We start from the raw sequence: 15,430 nt of genomic DNA, 5'->3' as shown, positions 1-15,430 counted from the left end.
GGTCACTGCTTTTTTTGCAGTGCACTTAATATAAAGAAAGTCCTAAACTCTTTATAAATATAATTCTCTGCAAGTCCAAATCCAGCTCCTTTATAGCAGTGACAGTCAGTCATTTATTCTGTGCAATGGCTTGAAACCTGCAAAGCTGCATCTCTCCACTTGCCCATCGGCAAACCTGTCATCACGCGCCCATCCGCTTGCGTGCAACACACCCGGAGCTCCCACAGAATGCTCTGCATCCCAGGACAAGCTCTACTGTTGAGCATTTGTCCCCCGTGCACGAGTCTCTGGCTCCATCTGATGACCTTCTAACTGTCTTCAGCAAGCAGTGGGTTTGGATAATGAGGGGATTGATAAGAGGGCTCTCTTCCTGTGGGCGATGGGGGGAGAAAGAGGAGCCAGTGGGGTGGAGGGAGCAATGCTTGCCCCATGTGTCTCTGCTGAATTGTGGAAAAAAGGAGTGAAGTGATTCCCCTACAGGCTGTATCAGATTTCCCCTGAGAGGATCATGCTGCTCAAATAATGTAAGCCCCTGGCAAACATAGAGAAACTTATCACTCCTTTGTTTTTGTTTATGCTTATGAATGTGTGCAAGGAGGTGTCCATGGCCATTATCATCTGTAAGTATGGCATCAAGCATTTAGCTAACACAAATACATACTTTGTTTCCTTCCACCGTGAATCGATGCTCCTGCTAGAGTGTGGAAAGTTTACACAAGAGAAGAGATCAATGGTAAAAAATGGCTTCCACATTGAGGGTGGATGGTGAAGAAGGAAAACACATGTGGCCTCCTCCCCTAAGTCAAGTGACACTATTAGCTTGACATTTTCCTTAGTGTCCACAAACAGGAAATATGTGTGGCATTTATTGAACAGACATACAGTCTATGACAGCTGATGGACGTCCCAAAGGATCAAAACCGGTAGAAGGTTCAATAGCTCATCATCAACCGCCCTTTGAGTAATTAGACAATTGGAAGGGGTCTGACATAAACCAATACTTATACTCGGGTCCCACAGGTGGCTTTTTGCAGCCACCTGTGGGAAAGGAATTTCAGAAAGGAAGCTGCTTTAATGTCATGTTTTTCTTGAGCAAATAAAAGAGTCAATCTGCTGAGTTCATAACTCTTGGACGCAACTTCTTCACAGCGGATGGCTTGCCACTTGATGAGGATGTTTAATTGACTGCATTGAGCTTATTTCACACAGTGTAATCAAAATAATATATATTTTTAAAAGTATGATAAGATTATGCAAGAAAATCGATTTCAAAACAATTTAACGCTACATCTACAAGCTAGAAGTTGCATCAAACGCTGAATTACTCATTAGTAGGAAACTGAACCCGCGTGAACATGCTAATATATCCATTACTCATAATTCTTTAAAGGTCTATTTTCTCTGCTCTATTGTTTAATATCAGGGAGCAAAGTACAGTAATATCTCATTTAATTAGGGATTTAAGCTCTCTAACTACCGGGCATATGGTATTTACTCTGCCATGGCCTTGCACATCAGATGAATATGCATATCCTGGGAGTGTGTAGCTTGTTACCCTAGAACGAATTCTACACAAGTTTAATCCCTGATCTATTATTTACCTCTTGACCAAACATGTGAGTGGGGCTTGTAGGCACTCAGCTTGATCAAAATGAATGCCTTGGGATTTAGGGGCTTCTATTGGTCCAAAGGAGAAGTCTGTCATTTGACTTTCCTCAGCCTTCACTCTTGAGAATCAAGCTCTGTGCGCACTGTAAGGAAAAAAGAAACAAGTCCATAATTAAACATTTATAAGCGCTCTGTTCAGACAGTCTGGGGACACAAGTTTGGGAGATATACAGGAAATCAGTGTCCTCAAACATCCCTAAAGCAAAGTATCTTAGTGATATGTGCATGTGTGTGTGTGTGTGTGTGTGTGTGTGTGTGTGTGTGTGTGTACGTTTTGTATAGGGGGACTCTCCTTTAAGTGAACTTAAAGTGGGTAAAAGTAGGCCTCATGAACATTAAGTAAATATTAAAAACAAGGACAAAAATCAGACTCTAACACATTGAAAAGCATTAAAAATGATAGCTCTATTCATTGGTCATAAAATAGTTGTAAAGTTATTGAACAAGTCAGTTTAGGACATTATTATACGGTTATAGAAAACTATGATGAACACCCCAGCTGTTGGTTTCCTTTTAAAATAAAATTATATTCAAAGTCTGTATTATTATTATTATTATTATTAAGTTTTCAGTAAAGCATTTTATACATTTTCTTTAGAATTTCAGAGTCTGTATATAGCCTAAATAATAAAAAAACGAGAAAAAAATGAAAACATTAATGAAATGTTTTGTGTGTGTAGGATTTTTGCAGGCGTTTATTATAGTTCTTATCATAACATAACTAATAAAGCTGCAGTCTCTCGGGGTTTACACCAACAATAATAAAAACCGCTCTAAGAAAAAAAAAAAACCTCTTAAATATACTTATACTACTAGTAACTAGCGCATACTCTTAAAGATACATCACTGAACAAACGAGAAGATAAGAAACTACCAAATAGCCTATACTAGAAGATAATTGCCCAATTTTACAAGATAATAATATACTATCAACGATAATGCAGATAATGCACTACCAACTACACTAGACTAAAATATATTACCATGTTCCTTTGGATGTAATGCAGCAGTCAGAGAGAGCTGACTATGCAGAAGAAATAGCCGGGAGTGAGTAAGACAGTTTTCTCTTCCCGGACAGCCAGAGATTTACCCCGCTGCTTCAAACTACCCACCCACTTTAGTCCCGCTTCAGTCCCGGCGGAGTGTCTTATACGCGCGGATCTGGAACAGCGGAACCAGCGCTGGGCTTCTGGATCCACCGAAACAGCTTATATTTCAACGGGCTTCTTTCGCTTTACAGAGCCCCGGTACATGCGAATGACCAGAGCCTAGGCTAGAGCTGACTCCCTTTTTTTTAATTATCAGTGTTGTTTCTTTCCTTAACGATAAAGGACTGTTGTTGACGTTCCTCCTAATATTATAATCGGTTTGAAACTGAAGGGACAAACATAAAGTTTTGAGTGAGTTTAGAGAGATTTGCGTAAAGAAGAGGAGAGCGTCCCCCCACATGAGGGCGAGATCTGACTGAACTTCATTCTGCCATTCACACAATATGAAGAAATGGTGAGTATGACCGATCAACACACGAACACTTTACAATAACCCTTATCTATGACATTAACAAACACTATTGTAGTGTATAGCGCGTATTACAATCTGTTCGTCGCGTAGATTACACTTAACTAGTCACAGCCTAAATGGCACGAAACGTTAAATAAACAAAAGATTAACTTAAATCTGTTAAACCCTATAGTATTTCTTATTGCTTAGTTTACTCAAGTTTGTTAAGTCAGCTATTTTAATCAGAAAATCTACCGCTTTGAGCATGTTTACAAAATAAAGTCAAAGATAAACTGCTTTACCTGGGGATTGCTTTCATCTCACTCTTTCTTTATTACTCTTAAATAAACCCACTATATGAGTGCACAAGTCATTTTTGTATAAAAGCAAATAAAAACATAAATATAGAAATAAATATAAACGTTATGGGTCATGTCAGAATTGTTAACACTGTAGACAAGGTTCAAATTCATCCATATCATCTGTATTTTTAACTCAACACAGCTATAATAGATACATAGCTATACAATATATAACACGCAATTGTATAATTTATAAATAGCCTACTATTAATGTAATATAGAACTAAAGGAATTCCCTTAATATCATAAAAAATATGGTAAAAACAAAATGTATATGTTATCCATGAAAAAAAAATCAAATCAAATCAAATAACTTAACCCAAATGGTTATGAATTACGAGATATAATTATTTAGCTTTCTTTTTTTAAACACTTTTAAATAGTTTTAAATGGCAGCAATCGTGGTTTATTTTGGATGTCTTTTTGTACTTTAATCAGCTGAGCAGAACAATAATGCAACCAAATTAAAATGATTTTAAAAGATGATTTTCAGATTCCTGTGCAACCTGTTGGTGACAATTACAGTATTTTCTATCATGCTTCTTTTTTATCTTAATGTTTATTGCTTTCATTTTGCTGAAAAGAGAGAAAGTGGTTTACAAGGGCAGGTGAACACTGAGGCATTTCATTCTCAGAGAACGCCGAGACAAGGAGGAGATATCGCTGGATATATACAATTGAAAAAAAAAAAAAAAACCTCACTCTTCCTCTACTTAAGGTTTTATGAGTTTGGCACTTTAAATCATTTTTTTTTGTTCTAATCTCAGCGGCTGTCTGTGATGGGGCACAGTTTTTCAACTGCTGCAGTCAAGAATGCCAATTTGCATTCCAAGAGTGTTATTTGATGACTTTTATCTGCACGGCTCCCCTGACTTGTCTGGACACTTAACATTTCATCTGCTCCATGTCAAGAGTCAAATGCAGTTATGTCCCCTTTCTCTATCTCTATCCTCCTCTCTCTCTTTCTCTTTGTCTTTCTCAGTCTCATCATCTCTCTTCTTAAAAAAAGAGCATAGGTTGAGGACGGGAGTATGGGAGAAATGAGAGGGTGTGCAAGAGAGGAGGAAGGAGGAGGTAAAATGAAGAGCTGCTGTCATGTTGCAGGCACAGTCTAAGGCTGAACTTGTCAGCTGTGCTGGTGTGATTCTCTAGGGGCCCTGGCAGAGTAAGAGGGTAGATGATGGTTAGACGGTTCAATAAGCGCACGGACAGGTAGCCCTAGTGACGTCCCCCGGAGACATTGTCTTAATGAAGAGCAGGTCCACTTAGCCCTGTGTTCTCTGACCCTCTGCCTACTCGCCACACACACATACACACACACACACACTGCTCATTTGATCTTACAGCTCTCTTGAAACTGAAAGTGAGTTGTGTTGGTGACACGTGTAAAATTGTCAGATTTTCTAAGTAGAAATCTAGGCCTTAATAATAGTAATAAACAATAGTAATATTATTAATTACTACTATTGTCTTAAGTCAAAAAAAAAAAAGGCATACTTGCGCAAAATCTGTAAATATGGGAAGAAAATGGATCAGGGTTTTACGCTGCTGAAACTCATACATGTCCACACTGATAGACAGACAGCTTTGTTATGGCTGGATAGGGTGGGTAGGTACGACAGGTGGGTCATACCACCTGCCAAACAGTGAGAGTGCCTAGCACTGAGTAGTATTTGTACTATATGGAGTTAACAGTTAAAATTGCTTGTGATGTTTAGTACATTTGTGCTGTTAGAAACGGACAGATTTTGAGGCATTTTCTTCTCCTTTGTCCAGCTGTGGATTCTTATAATGGATATTATACCCTGTAAAAAGTGGTAAACTGTAATTGCTACCTTAAAGAGCTACCTGATTGAACTAATTAAAATTAGATTTGCTGGTATAAAATAATGTTTATAATGTAAGTTGATTCAGTTATGTGAAATAATATTTTTGACTTAAACTAATATCTGTTCATTTAGATGTTACCATTTTCAGGTTACAGTTTTTTTTCAGTAAAATGTGTATTTGTGGATGAATGAACTGAAAAGAAAAACAACAACTATGAAATTCAACTAATCTCTTCATAAAATCTCAATTATCATTGAGATTTTAGAAAGATTATTAAAGCCTTATCCACTTCATACATTTGGTTAACCCCCCCCCCCCCCCCCCCCCCCAAAAAAAAAACCTATGAAAGAACAACTATAATTACACATGCAGATGGAGAAATAATTTAAAGCTGCTTTATATGGCATTTCAGTAATGAAAACATGTTACAATAATTAGGCTTTATGGTTTCTTTTTTTATTATACTCTGTATTTTCTAATGCACTGTCACAATACATAGTCATCAAGAAACATCATACTGTTTAAATAAAGTACAGCTAAAAAGAAATCATCAATTTAAATGCAACAAAATACTGTTTTAAGATTATTAAGAATCAGAGAAATCACAGAAATGATGTTATCTCTGTTGTTGCATTATTTTTTAGGTTTTGTGGTTATGTGCTGGAATGCACACATAAGCATACCAACATCGGTAAAGTGTCCAACATACACACTTTTTAAATTAAAATAGCATATTTGAATTTTTCCACAACAAGAACACACACTCTTTGTCGTATTGCTGTGATTCATTGCCAAGGGTATTTTGTTGCGGAATAGCTGTAAATGTTTAGGTAAAACAGAAATGCTCAAGTGTGTCAGCTGCTAGAACTGGATTGATGACCTGAGGAAATGATAGTTTAAGGGTAACCTCTGCTCTCTTAAAGAACTAAGACAATAATTCACTTCTATTCGTGGAGTGAACCGAGCCGGGCTGGGGATGTTGTGGATCTACAAGCTAGCACAAAACAGAAGCCTTGCAGTAACTAAAGTACTCAGCGGGGAGGTGTATGATTATTGTGGGTGATTTATTTTTTATATGACGGTACTACAGAATAAGATGTTTCACATTGTGTCATACGAATGTGCTGGAAAAAGAGGAAACAGTGGGATTTCCAGAAGTGCATTTGTCTCTTAATAAAAAAGAACAGGGATAAACCTGTTTAGCGACCCCAAGAGGTCCAGGGAAAGGTTTGATTAAAAAGTGTCACTTCTGACTGAGCTTGGACTAGAGCGCTGAAAGAAATAAGATATGACAAGATAAGTGGTAGGCCTTAAATAAATCCCCCAGAACTGCACAGCAGCACATGGGCGAGTGAATGTATGTAGCTGAGTTACTGTATACAGTAAATATAAAAAATGCAAGTGTTCAGACTGGATATGGAACCTCTTTTCAGCTAAGCTAAATAAACAATAATTGTATTATTATATATTCATTTTATTGTTTATTTTTCTTCATTTTGCATTTTTTTTTTCACCTCGCTATATGAGTGAGGCGTAAATTGAGTGAGTTAGTCATGTTTAAGCCCTTAACATATTATATCTATAAATTCAAATTCTGAAAGTCATGTTTCCTGGTGTTTTAATAATTATTCATCTAGATGCATGCTACGTTCCTGATTTAGTCACTTTTATTTTGATTATTTTTGCTGCCTAGATTATTTGGAAGATTATTAGGCAAGGAAACATTAAGTAATGTTACAAATTACTTACTCTAAAAGTGAAGTAATTTTCTATGCTTTGAGTTTATATATACTTTTAAGGTGTGTAGATAAATTATGGTATTCAAGTATGTGTGTGTGTCTTTAGGTGTGTTTATCTGTGCATATGTGTGCAGAGAGGGGGACAGTGCAGCTTTTGAGCAGACAGAAATGCCGCGTCTCTGAGAGCTCTTTCATGTGACTGTAGCATTCCACTAATGCAGTCACAGCAGCGATGCACAAGACGAGACATGCGTCCCGTCCTCCCTCTGCCATCAGTCTCATCGGTCGCTCTCTACCTCTCTCTTTTGCTTTCTGTGACCTTAACATTTATTGGAGAACCCCGCGCAAAATTCCTCTCAGCATCTGTAGAATGGGTGGAGCCAAACATGTTCACACACACACACACACACACACACACACACACACACACACACACACACACACACACACACACACACACACACACACACAGCCAATAACTTTAAATAATAAAGCACACTGACTCTCACATCAAGTCTCTTAGCACATATTATATGCGTATTTTTTGAATAAGTAGTTGTTTTGTACATAAAATGCAACCAATATTATTGTATTATATTTTTTTTGTTTCTTTTCATCAGTTTCATTAACGTCCGCATAGCCTCTCAGTCTGAGATTGAGGGAACAATAACAAAACAGCCCCACTGTCACCATTATTAGATTCCAGCTTCTTTACTAGGCAACCTCATATTAAAAGAGAGAGAGAGAGAGAGAGGGTGAGGTGAGAGAAATGAGCCGTGGATAGAGTTTGCTGAGTGTGTCAAGGACATGTGCCACATGTTGATAGCACTGAAGACCAGGGGTGAGGACGACACAGGGAGGGAGAAGAGGGGTCTGGCCAGACGACAACTCCGCTGGAGAAGTTTACTGCTAACACAAACAGTTAGTGCTGGAATTCAGTTTTGAATAGGTGTCTAGATGAAAAGGTAATGCTTACTTCCACTGGAGGCAGGAGGGACATGTACACATAATGTTTCTCTCTTTTTCTCTATGAAATAACAAAAAACAAAAAAACAAATAGCAATGTACCTTGCCATGGCCAAAGGGTTACAGTAAGTTACTAGTACTGCTTTAATATCACTGAAATCTGTGCTCATTGCCTAATTGGGACACTTATTAGTCTTCTTGCCTTAAAGCTTTAATAAGACTGCATTTTTTATTGCAAATAGTTCAGATGTTTTGAACTATTTTCATCACACTTTTGTCTCTTTGAGAGAGTCCTCATTTCATGTTTCTCTCTAGCAGAGGCGGACATTTACTTGAGTATTGTACTTAAGTACACTTATTGAGTATCTGTAATTTACTTGAGTATTATTTTTTCTGGAAACTTATGACTTTAACTTCACTACATTTGAAATACAAATATTGTACTTTTCACTCCAATACATTTCTATCAAGGTCCTCAAAGTAGAAAGTCATTACTTTGTAGCAGCTTTGAAAGTCAGTGGGTGATTTTTTTCTTCACTAAAACGTGACTTTCTTTTTTCAGACAGTTTATCAGTAATCACTCTTGTAGGGCTACATGAAGTGATTTCCCAGCATTTTTTGAACACTGACCAGTTGCAAATGTGATATTTACTTACAATTCAATAATAAGAAGTTACTATTGTGGTATATATTAGACACAATATTGTCTGACTTTCCTAAATTGTGTACGTGACAATATTACTTATAAAGCCACAGAAGAACTGTTGTGCATCTCCTAATAAAACACAATAGGTGTTGAACATGAAGCAGCACTGCACAGACCGTTCTGTGTGTGACATCAAAATAACGCGAGAGCGATTAGACAGCATTTGTAAAAATGTTGTTTTGATGTCAAATAAGTCTGGCTGTTTTGCTTTTTTGTTAAAGCAGTGTTGCTGTTGTAAAGTTATACAGCTACAGTTGTGTTGCTGGGTTTTAAAGCAGGTTTGATTTTTTTTTCTTCCTTATCACTCTGTATTTACAGCAATTTCACTGTCCACTCTGTTCAAATGTGGATGAATGGCTACACATAGATGTGTGCACACACTGTCAGAGCTGTGTGAGATCACTACCATCCTGCTTTTATTGGGGTGGGTAGGGGTGTTAAATAATTTTTTGTTTTGTTTTTTCCCCATAGGTTTTTAACATTCTAAAAGCTCTTTATTCCAAAGATAATACAAGCTAGTCAGTGTATTCAGTAGGTGTAATGTATCTTAATTAGCCTCAGAGGTATTGCAAGTATTACATACAACAATAATAAAACAGTGCATTGACATAAAAAAGGAAATTTAAGGACTTTTAAAAGCAAGTACTTCTGTACTTTTACTTATGTCCTTACAAATTTTACTTGTAATGGAGTAATATTTGACCAGCAGTATCTGTACTTTCACTCAAGTAATGGAGTTGTGTACTTTGTCCGCCTCTGCTCACTAGCAAAAGGGCTTTGGTGACATTCTTTATTGTGGCCTGTTCTCATTGATAGCTGTTTTATACCCTTAAGACTTTGGCAGCTGAGGTCAGTAACTGATGAAATAACCCTCAACAGATCATTACAGCAACTTTTCTTTTTGAGGCACTATATGGAGAACAATTTTGACTCTTTTCAACAGGACAGTGCAGGTTATGGTTCCTACTAGAGCATAAGATTTAATTAAATTTATAGGAAATTCTGAGTCAATACTGTACATATACATACATACATATTTATTTATTTAGCAATCACCTTTATGCCGTGAATGCTTTGGACTGCCTTCCAACCTGACATCCTTGAACAAAGTGAAAAAAAAAAAAAAACTTTTATTATGAGATTATTTTGGGCCAATATAAAGTTCGTAAATTGCTCAGTCAGTCAACCAATGTGAGGTTGTCTTTGGTGTTAATTTTAAAAGACTACTAAAGCTACTCCAATAGAATACTGTAATATGATTTTCTTTAGTACAAGAAACCCCTGTTACAGATGTTTTGAGGTATGGTCAGTGTTCATGAACTATATGAACTCTCCCGTGTGATTGCTATAATTTCTCTGAGCCATTTTAGAGAATGTGTAGTTTTATGACGACAGTAGCATCGTTATAACTTATGCCACTAATACAAGCTTTAACCTGCTATATTCATCCAATGATTTAAAAAATGTATATCCATGAAAGTTTTGTTGAGCAAGTCTTGTTTTCCAAACTACAGTAAAGATTAATATCTTACCTGGAAAGCCTTGGGGATAAATGCAATAAAGCCATTTTTCTTTATTAGGTTTTTTTCTCCTGGCCCTCACTTTCTTTCTCCTTTGCTACATGCCAGTAACCCAACACCACCAGAAACAAACGAACAGCTCTGGCACTAGTGAAAATTCTCAAAATGTTTCTTGCTATGAGACACTTTTTTAATTTCTTTATAGATATATAACTGTGTGCTATAGTGAAGTGAAGGCTGCTAATCGATATTCTCTTATTGGGTTTGTGGTTTGGTCAAATATCTCTCTTGGTTGTGCCTCAGGTGAGGGGCAGCAGACTAATAAAGCATGTTGTGTCTCAGGGGCAGAAGCAGGGATGAGTATGGATTAGTCAGTGTACCCTTCCTGTGAACATACAGTACAGCTCAAATCTGAAGCTCTCTCTCTCTCTCTCTGTCTCTGTATGGAAGGCTTTATTCATGTCCTAATGGAGCAGAGAGTCAGCACATGTCAAATAGAGATGAAGGAAGTCTGCAGAAATGCTCTCCTGCCTGTATGTTTGTCCTTGGTTAAGTCGGATTGCCTGTGGCCAGTCCTGTGTGGCTGATGTCTGAGGAAAGTTATGAAAGGAGCCATTCTATTTAGTAGCTCTGAGCTTTGAGATTAGGACACTGAACTATGCTTTAGTAACATTTATGGGGTATTTAAAGACAGCTTATTGTAAAGGGCTTACTGATGTGTGTTATTAAACGTTTATGTATTAAAACATCAAAATGATCTAAGGGGTGTCTGAAGATTTGAACAATAATGATATATATAGATTTGGACTGTAATACCTGGATTTTCCTCTTATCTTTTGAAAGGATAGATACACTCAAAATATACTTCAATAACAGCCCAGAGAGACAAAAAAGAAGGGGAAGTGAGATGCAAGAGCCACTCGCAAGCCAAGCTGTTATTACAGACTAGAGCACCCTGTCATAAATACTCATAATTAGATGCTTCCAGAGACCTAATAATTTTACCATGTAACACAAAGTATCTTGAGTGGCAGAGTCACTTTCCTCTCTCCTCGGGTTTATTTACTGCTGAAGTGAGCCTGTAGTCTCCGTTTCTGCTTATAACTCGCTAATGGAAGGGTTGGTTAGTACAGTAGCTTGGCTGGTGACACCCTGCATGATTTCCCCTTTCAGTGGTGTCGTCTGAGCAAGTCCTGTATTCATGTTTTCACATGTAAACGCCACTCTGTTCCACTCCAGTGCTTCAGGCCTCTTTTATGAGCCTGTGAAAATTTCAGCTGCATTTTCAACATGAAGAAAAACGAGTGTTGCAAAAACTTGTTCTTTTTTAGACCAAGGACCTTCATCAAATATCATTCAACTTAAAAATTGGTCTTTCACACCAGTTTATACCTATTTGCAAGATGTAAGTTCATTTCTCAGATCTTACTGGGAAGGAAGACTAGATTAAATGTTAAAGAGCATGTTGGTACAGTAAGTTAGCATAGTGGCTTTGTACCTTTCATCCAGCATGTCTTTGTGAAGCTTTAGCTGAAGCAGTCCAGGAGTTCCCCTGTTTCCCACATCAAAGCTTCTCGCATCTTCTGTCCAGCCAGGCCAGCTAGCCTAAAATGCAGATTTTAGAGTGCAGGTTTCAGTGGCTCTTCCTAGCTCTGAGTAAATGGAGCATGTTTAGAGTGCTACCCAGTAATGCTAGCAGTTGGTCCATATCATGCTTTTGTGAGATCAAGCACTGTATTGTCTACTATGGCTGCGAGCACTAAGCCATGGCTGTGGCTTAAGGTCTGTTAAACCAAAATTATGTTTTAGTTGTCTGCTCATGTACATTTGTGTGTTTGAACTTGATGTATGCACATGTGCTTGGAATTGTCTCCATTAATTGGTGGGTCTAATACGTGACAATGTTCACAGCTGGGCCGTTGCTTATAAGAATTTCTTGATTACTTCACAAAAATATGCAAATTTAAAAACAACAGGAGTTGAAGGTTGAAAAAAAGTCAGGTCAGAACTTTGTACACATGTTTGTAAAACTCAAGTCTGAAAGCGTATAAAGATATGGGTGCCACACACATTTTCTAACCTTGTATATATTTGTGCGCCTGAATTAAACATTGACATGCGCATGTGCCAGGAATTTGTCCTCTGTCAGTCCACTGGGTCGCAATAATCAGAGTTGGGCAATCTGCTATTAAGGTGCTTTTTTACTACAAAGAAGATCCAAAATGCCAATAAAACAACAGAAGGTGAAGGTGGAAAGCAACTAAAATTGACAAATGAATTCAGAAGTTTAAGTTTAAGCCTGAGTATTGCTCAACGTAATGCAGGACGCAATGATGGGAGAAAAACAAAGTATAACGCCAGAATTTTGACTGCAAGCACAGTATGAAGAGGAAGTTTCCTTCATCACAGAACATCTAAATTCATATGTTACAGTTTAGCCTTTGAATTGTTTGTCCATTTCAATCCTCCTGTGTTAACTTGACTATACCAGAGTTCTTCAAAATGCAATAGAAACTTTCCATGTCCTCTTTCATATCACTGTGGATGCAACACTGTAGTTCAGAGTCCATCAGGCTTGGAGACAACATTAAAACAGTGCTGGTGCAAATGAGCACTTGCAACAAAAGATACAAATTCTACAGCACACATAATGGGATTCTACAAATAACAGCACTTGATTTCTCTCGAGGTACTTTGAATCAAAGCAATATAGAAATCCTTGCCAAGACGCTTCCGGGAAAAATGGCACGTATGGTCACCCTACGTAAAGACAAAGTGACATCATGATGTGAGATACTCTTTCATTTTTGTGTTATCCTCTTGTAAACAACTGCATTGCATAAGGCACCACTTAGCTTAATTTTGTTGTCTGCATGGATGGTGAATATCTCCTAACTCTCGTTATCACCAAAGTTTACAGCCATTGTTATTTTCTCAACATAGGGTCATTAAAAAAACCATGCCTCTACCTACAGTACATTCCAAAAATGTACCTATATATAGTGCACGATTTGTGAACTTATCCATTTTGATGTTTGCAGAGCATAAGCTTCATTATACATAATTTTATTCTTATTTATACTTATTCTTTTATGATTTTCTGATGTAGTAAACTTGCTCAGTAGCTCACCTGGTACAGAACTGCTCTTGTGATGCAAAGCGCTTGTGATAAAAGTGAAAATAGACTTAAGATAACAGAGTTCAGTGACTTGGAGAAACAAGCTAATATGACATGGTTTCTTCAGCAAATACTTTTTTTATCTGATGTTTGCTTTTATTGCTTTTATTAGCACTATTGTTAGGTTTAGGGTAGAGTTGAATCTAGGTGGTACTGTATGTTATTTTCAAATGCAATAAAGCATTAATGTCAATCACCACACATTTCATTTATATGAAATTTAAACATTTCAGATACTTAAAACAACCAACATATTAAAACATTGCCAGATTCACTTCCATCTGTTTTATATAAAACGGAATGTGCTTTTAACACTACATACTGGACATTTCACTTTATGAAACATACAGCTTCCAGCTTGCACTTACATGAAAAGCTGTACGGCAAATTTACGCCAAATTATGTGAATGTAGTTTACTGTATGTAAAGGGTAAAAGTCACTGTTTGAAATTATTTAACATTTTATTTTCTAGAACCCCACATTAAAAGATGTTAGAAAAGCTTATTAATACATTGAACAACATTTGGCTACTTCCGTAGAAGGTTGACTAGCTTCACTCTTTTAAAGTGGTAAACAGAAGACAGCATTCAACAACAATTCAGATTCAGTGGTCCATTGAATTCAAGCCAGCATTTGTCTCTGTGTCCCAGCTAATGATCTCCTTTGTGAATTCATACATGACAAGAAGAGTGCAGACCCAACCGTTAAAACATGATACAGTACACAAGCAACTTCCCTACAGTCCAGAGAGATGTGATTGCAACCGAAAGACATCTGAAAGAAGACATTTCATTCCAAACATACAGTTAATGGTTCAGAAATGTTCAGGTTTAAATTAGTTATAGATGTAACAGCATGGAAATTTCTTATCACGATTATAGTGGCCAAAATTATCACCATTATCAGTATTATCATGGTACTGTTAAGATGTGCTGGAAATGTTCTACGTTCAAAAAAGCTTTATATTTAAAATCAACAAACAAAAAATAAAATAACTTTTTGTTTGCATAAACACTAAAACAATTTTACCATAATTTTACCAACAATGATGCCCGGATTTTGAATGAAAACATAACTGACAACAGTTTATCTAATAACATGTAAGGAATGTTCAAATAAAGCTTTGAAAAAGTAAAAAAAAAAAAAAAGTAAACCAAGTCAAAATGATAATTGATTTATAAATGATTATATGTATTTTATCTGCTCCATAAATAATTTTAGATACCTTATCTGAATTGTTTAAATGTGTAGACTCCATATAAGCTTGTTTTTCATCAACTGGTCAACATTTACAGCAGGGCATGCAAATTTGGTCAGTTTTTTTTTTTTTGACCAGACAAAAACTGCAAACAGGCTGAATGTAAATATAACTCTCTGTAAATCTACTCTCTGACACTATGTGTCGCTTATGGAACAGCAGAATTGCACATGTTTTCCGTAACCTCCGTGGACAAAGCAGCTAATTTATTAGGTATTAGCTACATGGAGCGAAGATGAAAACAAAATGCCAGCGAATCTTTCATGAAGACAGTCAGAACCTTCAGAGGTACATTAATATAATTAATTCATTCTTATATTCATTTGTATAATTCCCTAAGCACTCTTTTAAAACCTCCCAGATTTCCACCATGTTTTCAAACAAAACAAAACTACTCTGCATGCTGTGCACACGTAAGATTGTTACTTAAAACTTTGCTTTATGCTTGATAGTATTTATTTGTCCTGTGTTGTCCAAATCACAGTTATCGATTACGGTTTTAATGATACTTAAAATATGAAACGGTAATACTAACCGTGGGGAATGTTATTTTGATTTATCGTCAAACCGGTAATCGTTACATCCCTAAAAATAGTGTTTCATGTTATTTAGCTGTACAAAGAAATGTAAATGTGTTCATGATTCCCTGTGGTATTGCAAATTCTGAATCTGCCTATAGGTTGCATAGGATGAGTCTACTTA

The 15,430-nt window shown here is 36.7% G+C and overlaps 1 protein-coding gene across 1 annotated transcript in view; it reads left to right on the top strand.

The window, feature by feature from the left end:
* Positions 1 to 2,696: 2,696 nt before the first annotated feature.
* LOC306873494 (zinc finger protein basonuclin-2-like) overlaps positions 2,697 to 15,430 on the top strand; it is a 206,933-nt gene continuing 194,199 nt past the window's right edge. Inside the window, exon 1 of the mRNA XM_079422825.1 lies at positions 2,697 to 3,171. Coding sequence (XP_079278951.1) covers positions 3,169 to 3,171 — 3 coding nt within the window. The 5' untranslated portion in view covers positions 2,697 to 3,168. The remainder of the gene's footprint in view (positions 3,172 to 15,430) is intronic.

This window comes from Barbus barbus (assembly GCF_936440315.1).
Source record: "Barbus barbus genome assembly, chromosome: 8".
Taxonomy (NCBI): domain Eukaryota; kingdom Metazoa; phylum Chordata; class Actinopteri; order Cypriniformes; family Cyprinidae; genus Barbus; species Barbus barbus.
The sequence above is the reverse complement of the archived record's forward strand: the minus strand, read 5'-3'. Positions and strand labels throughout refer to the sequence as shown.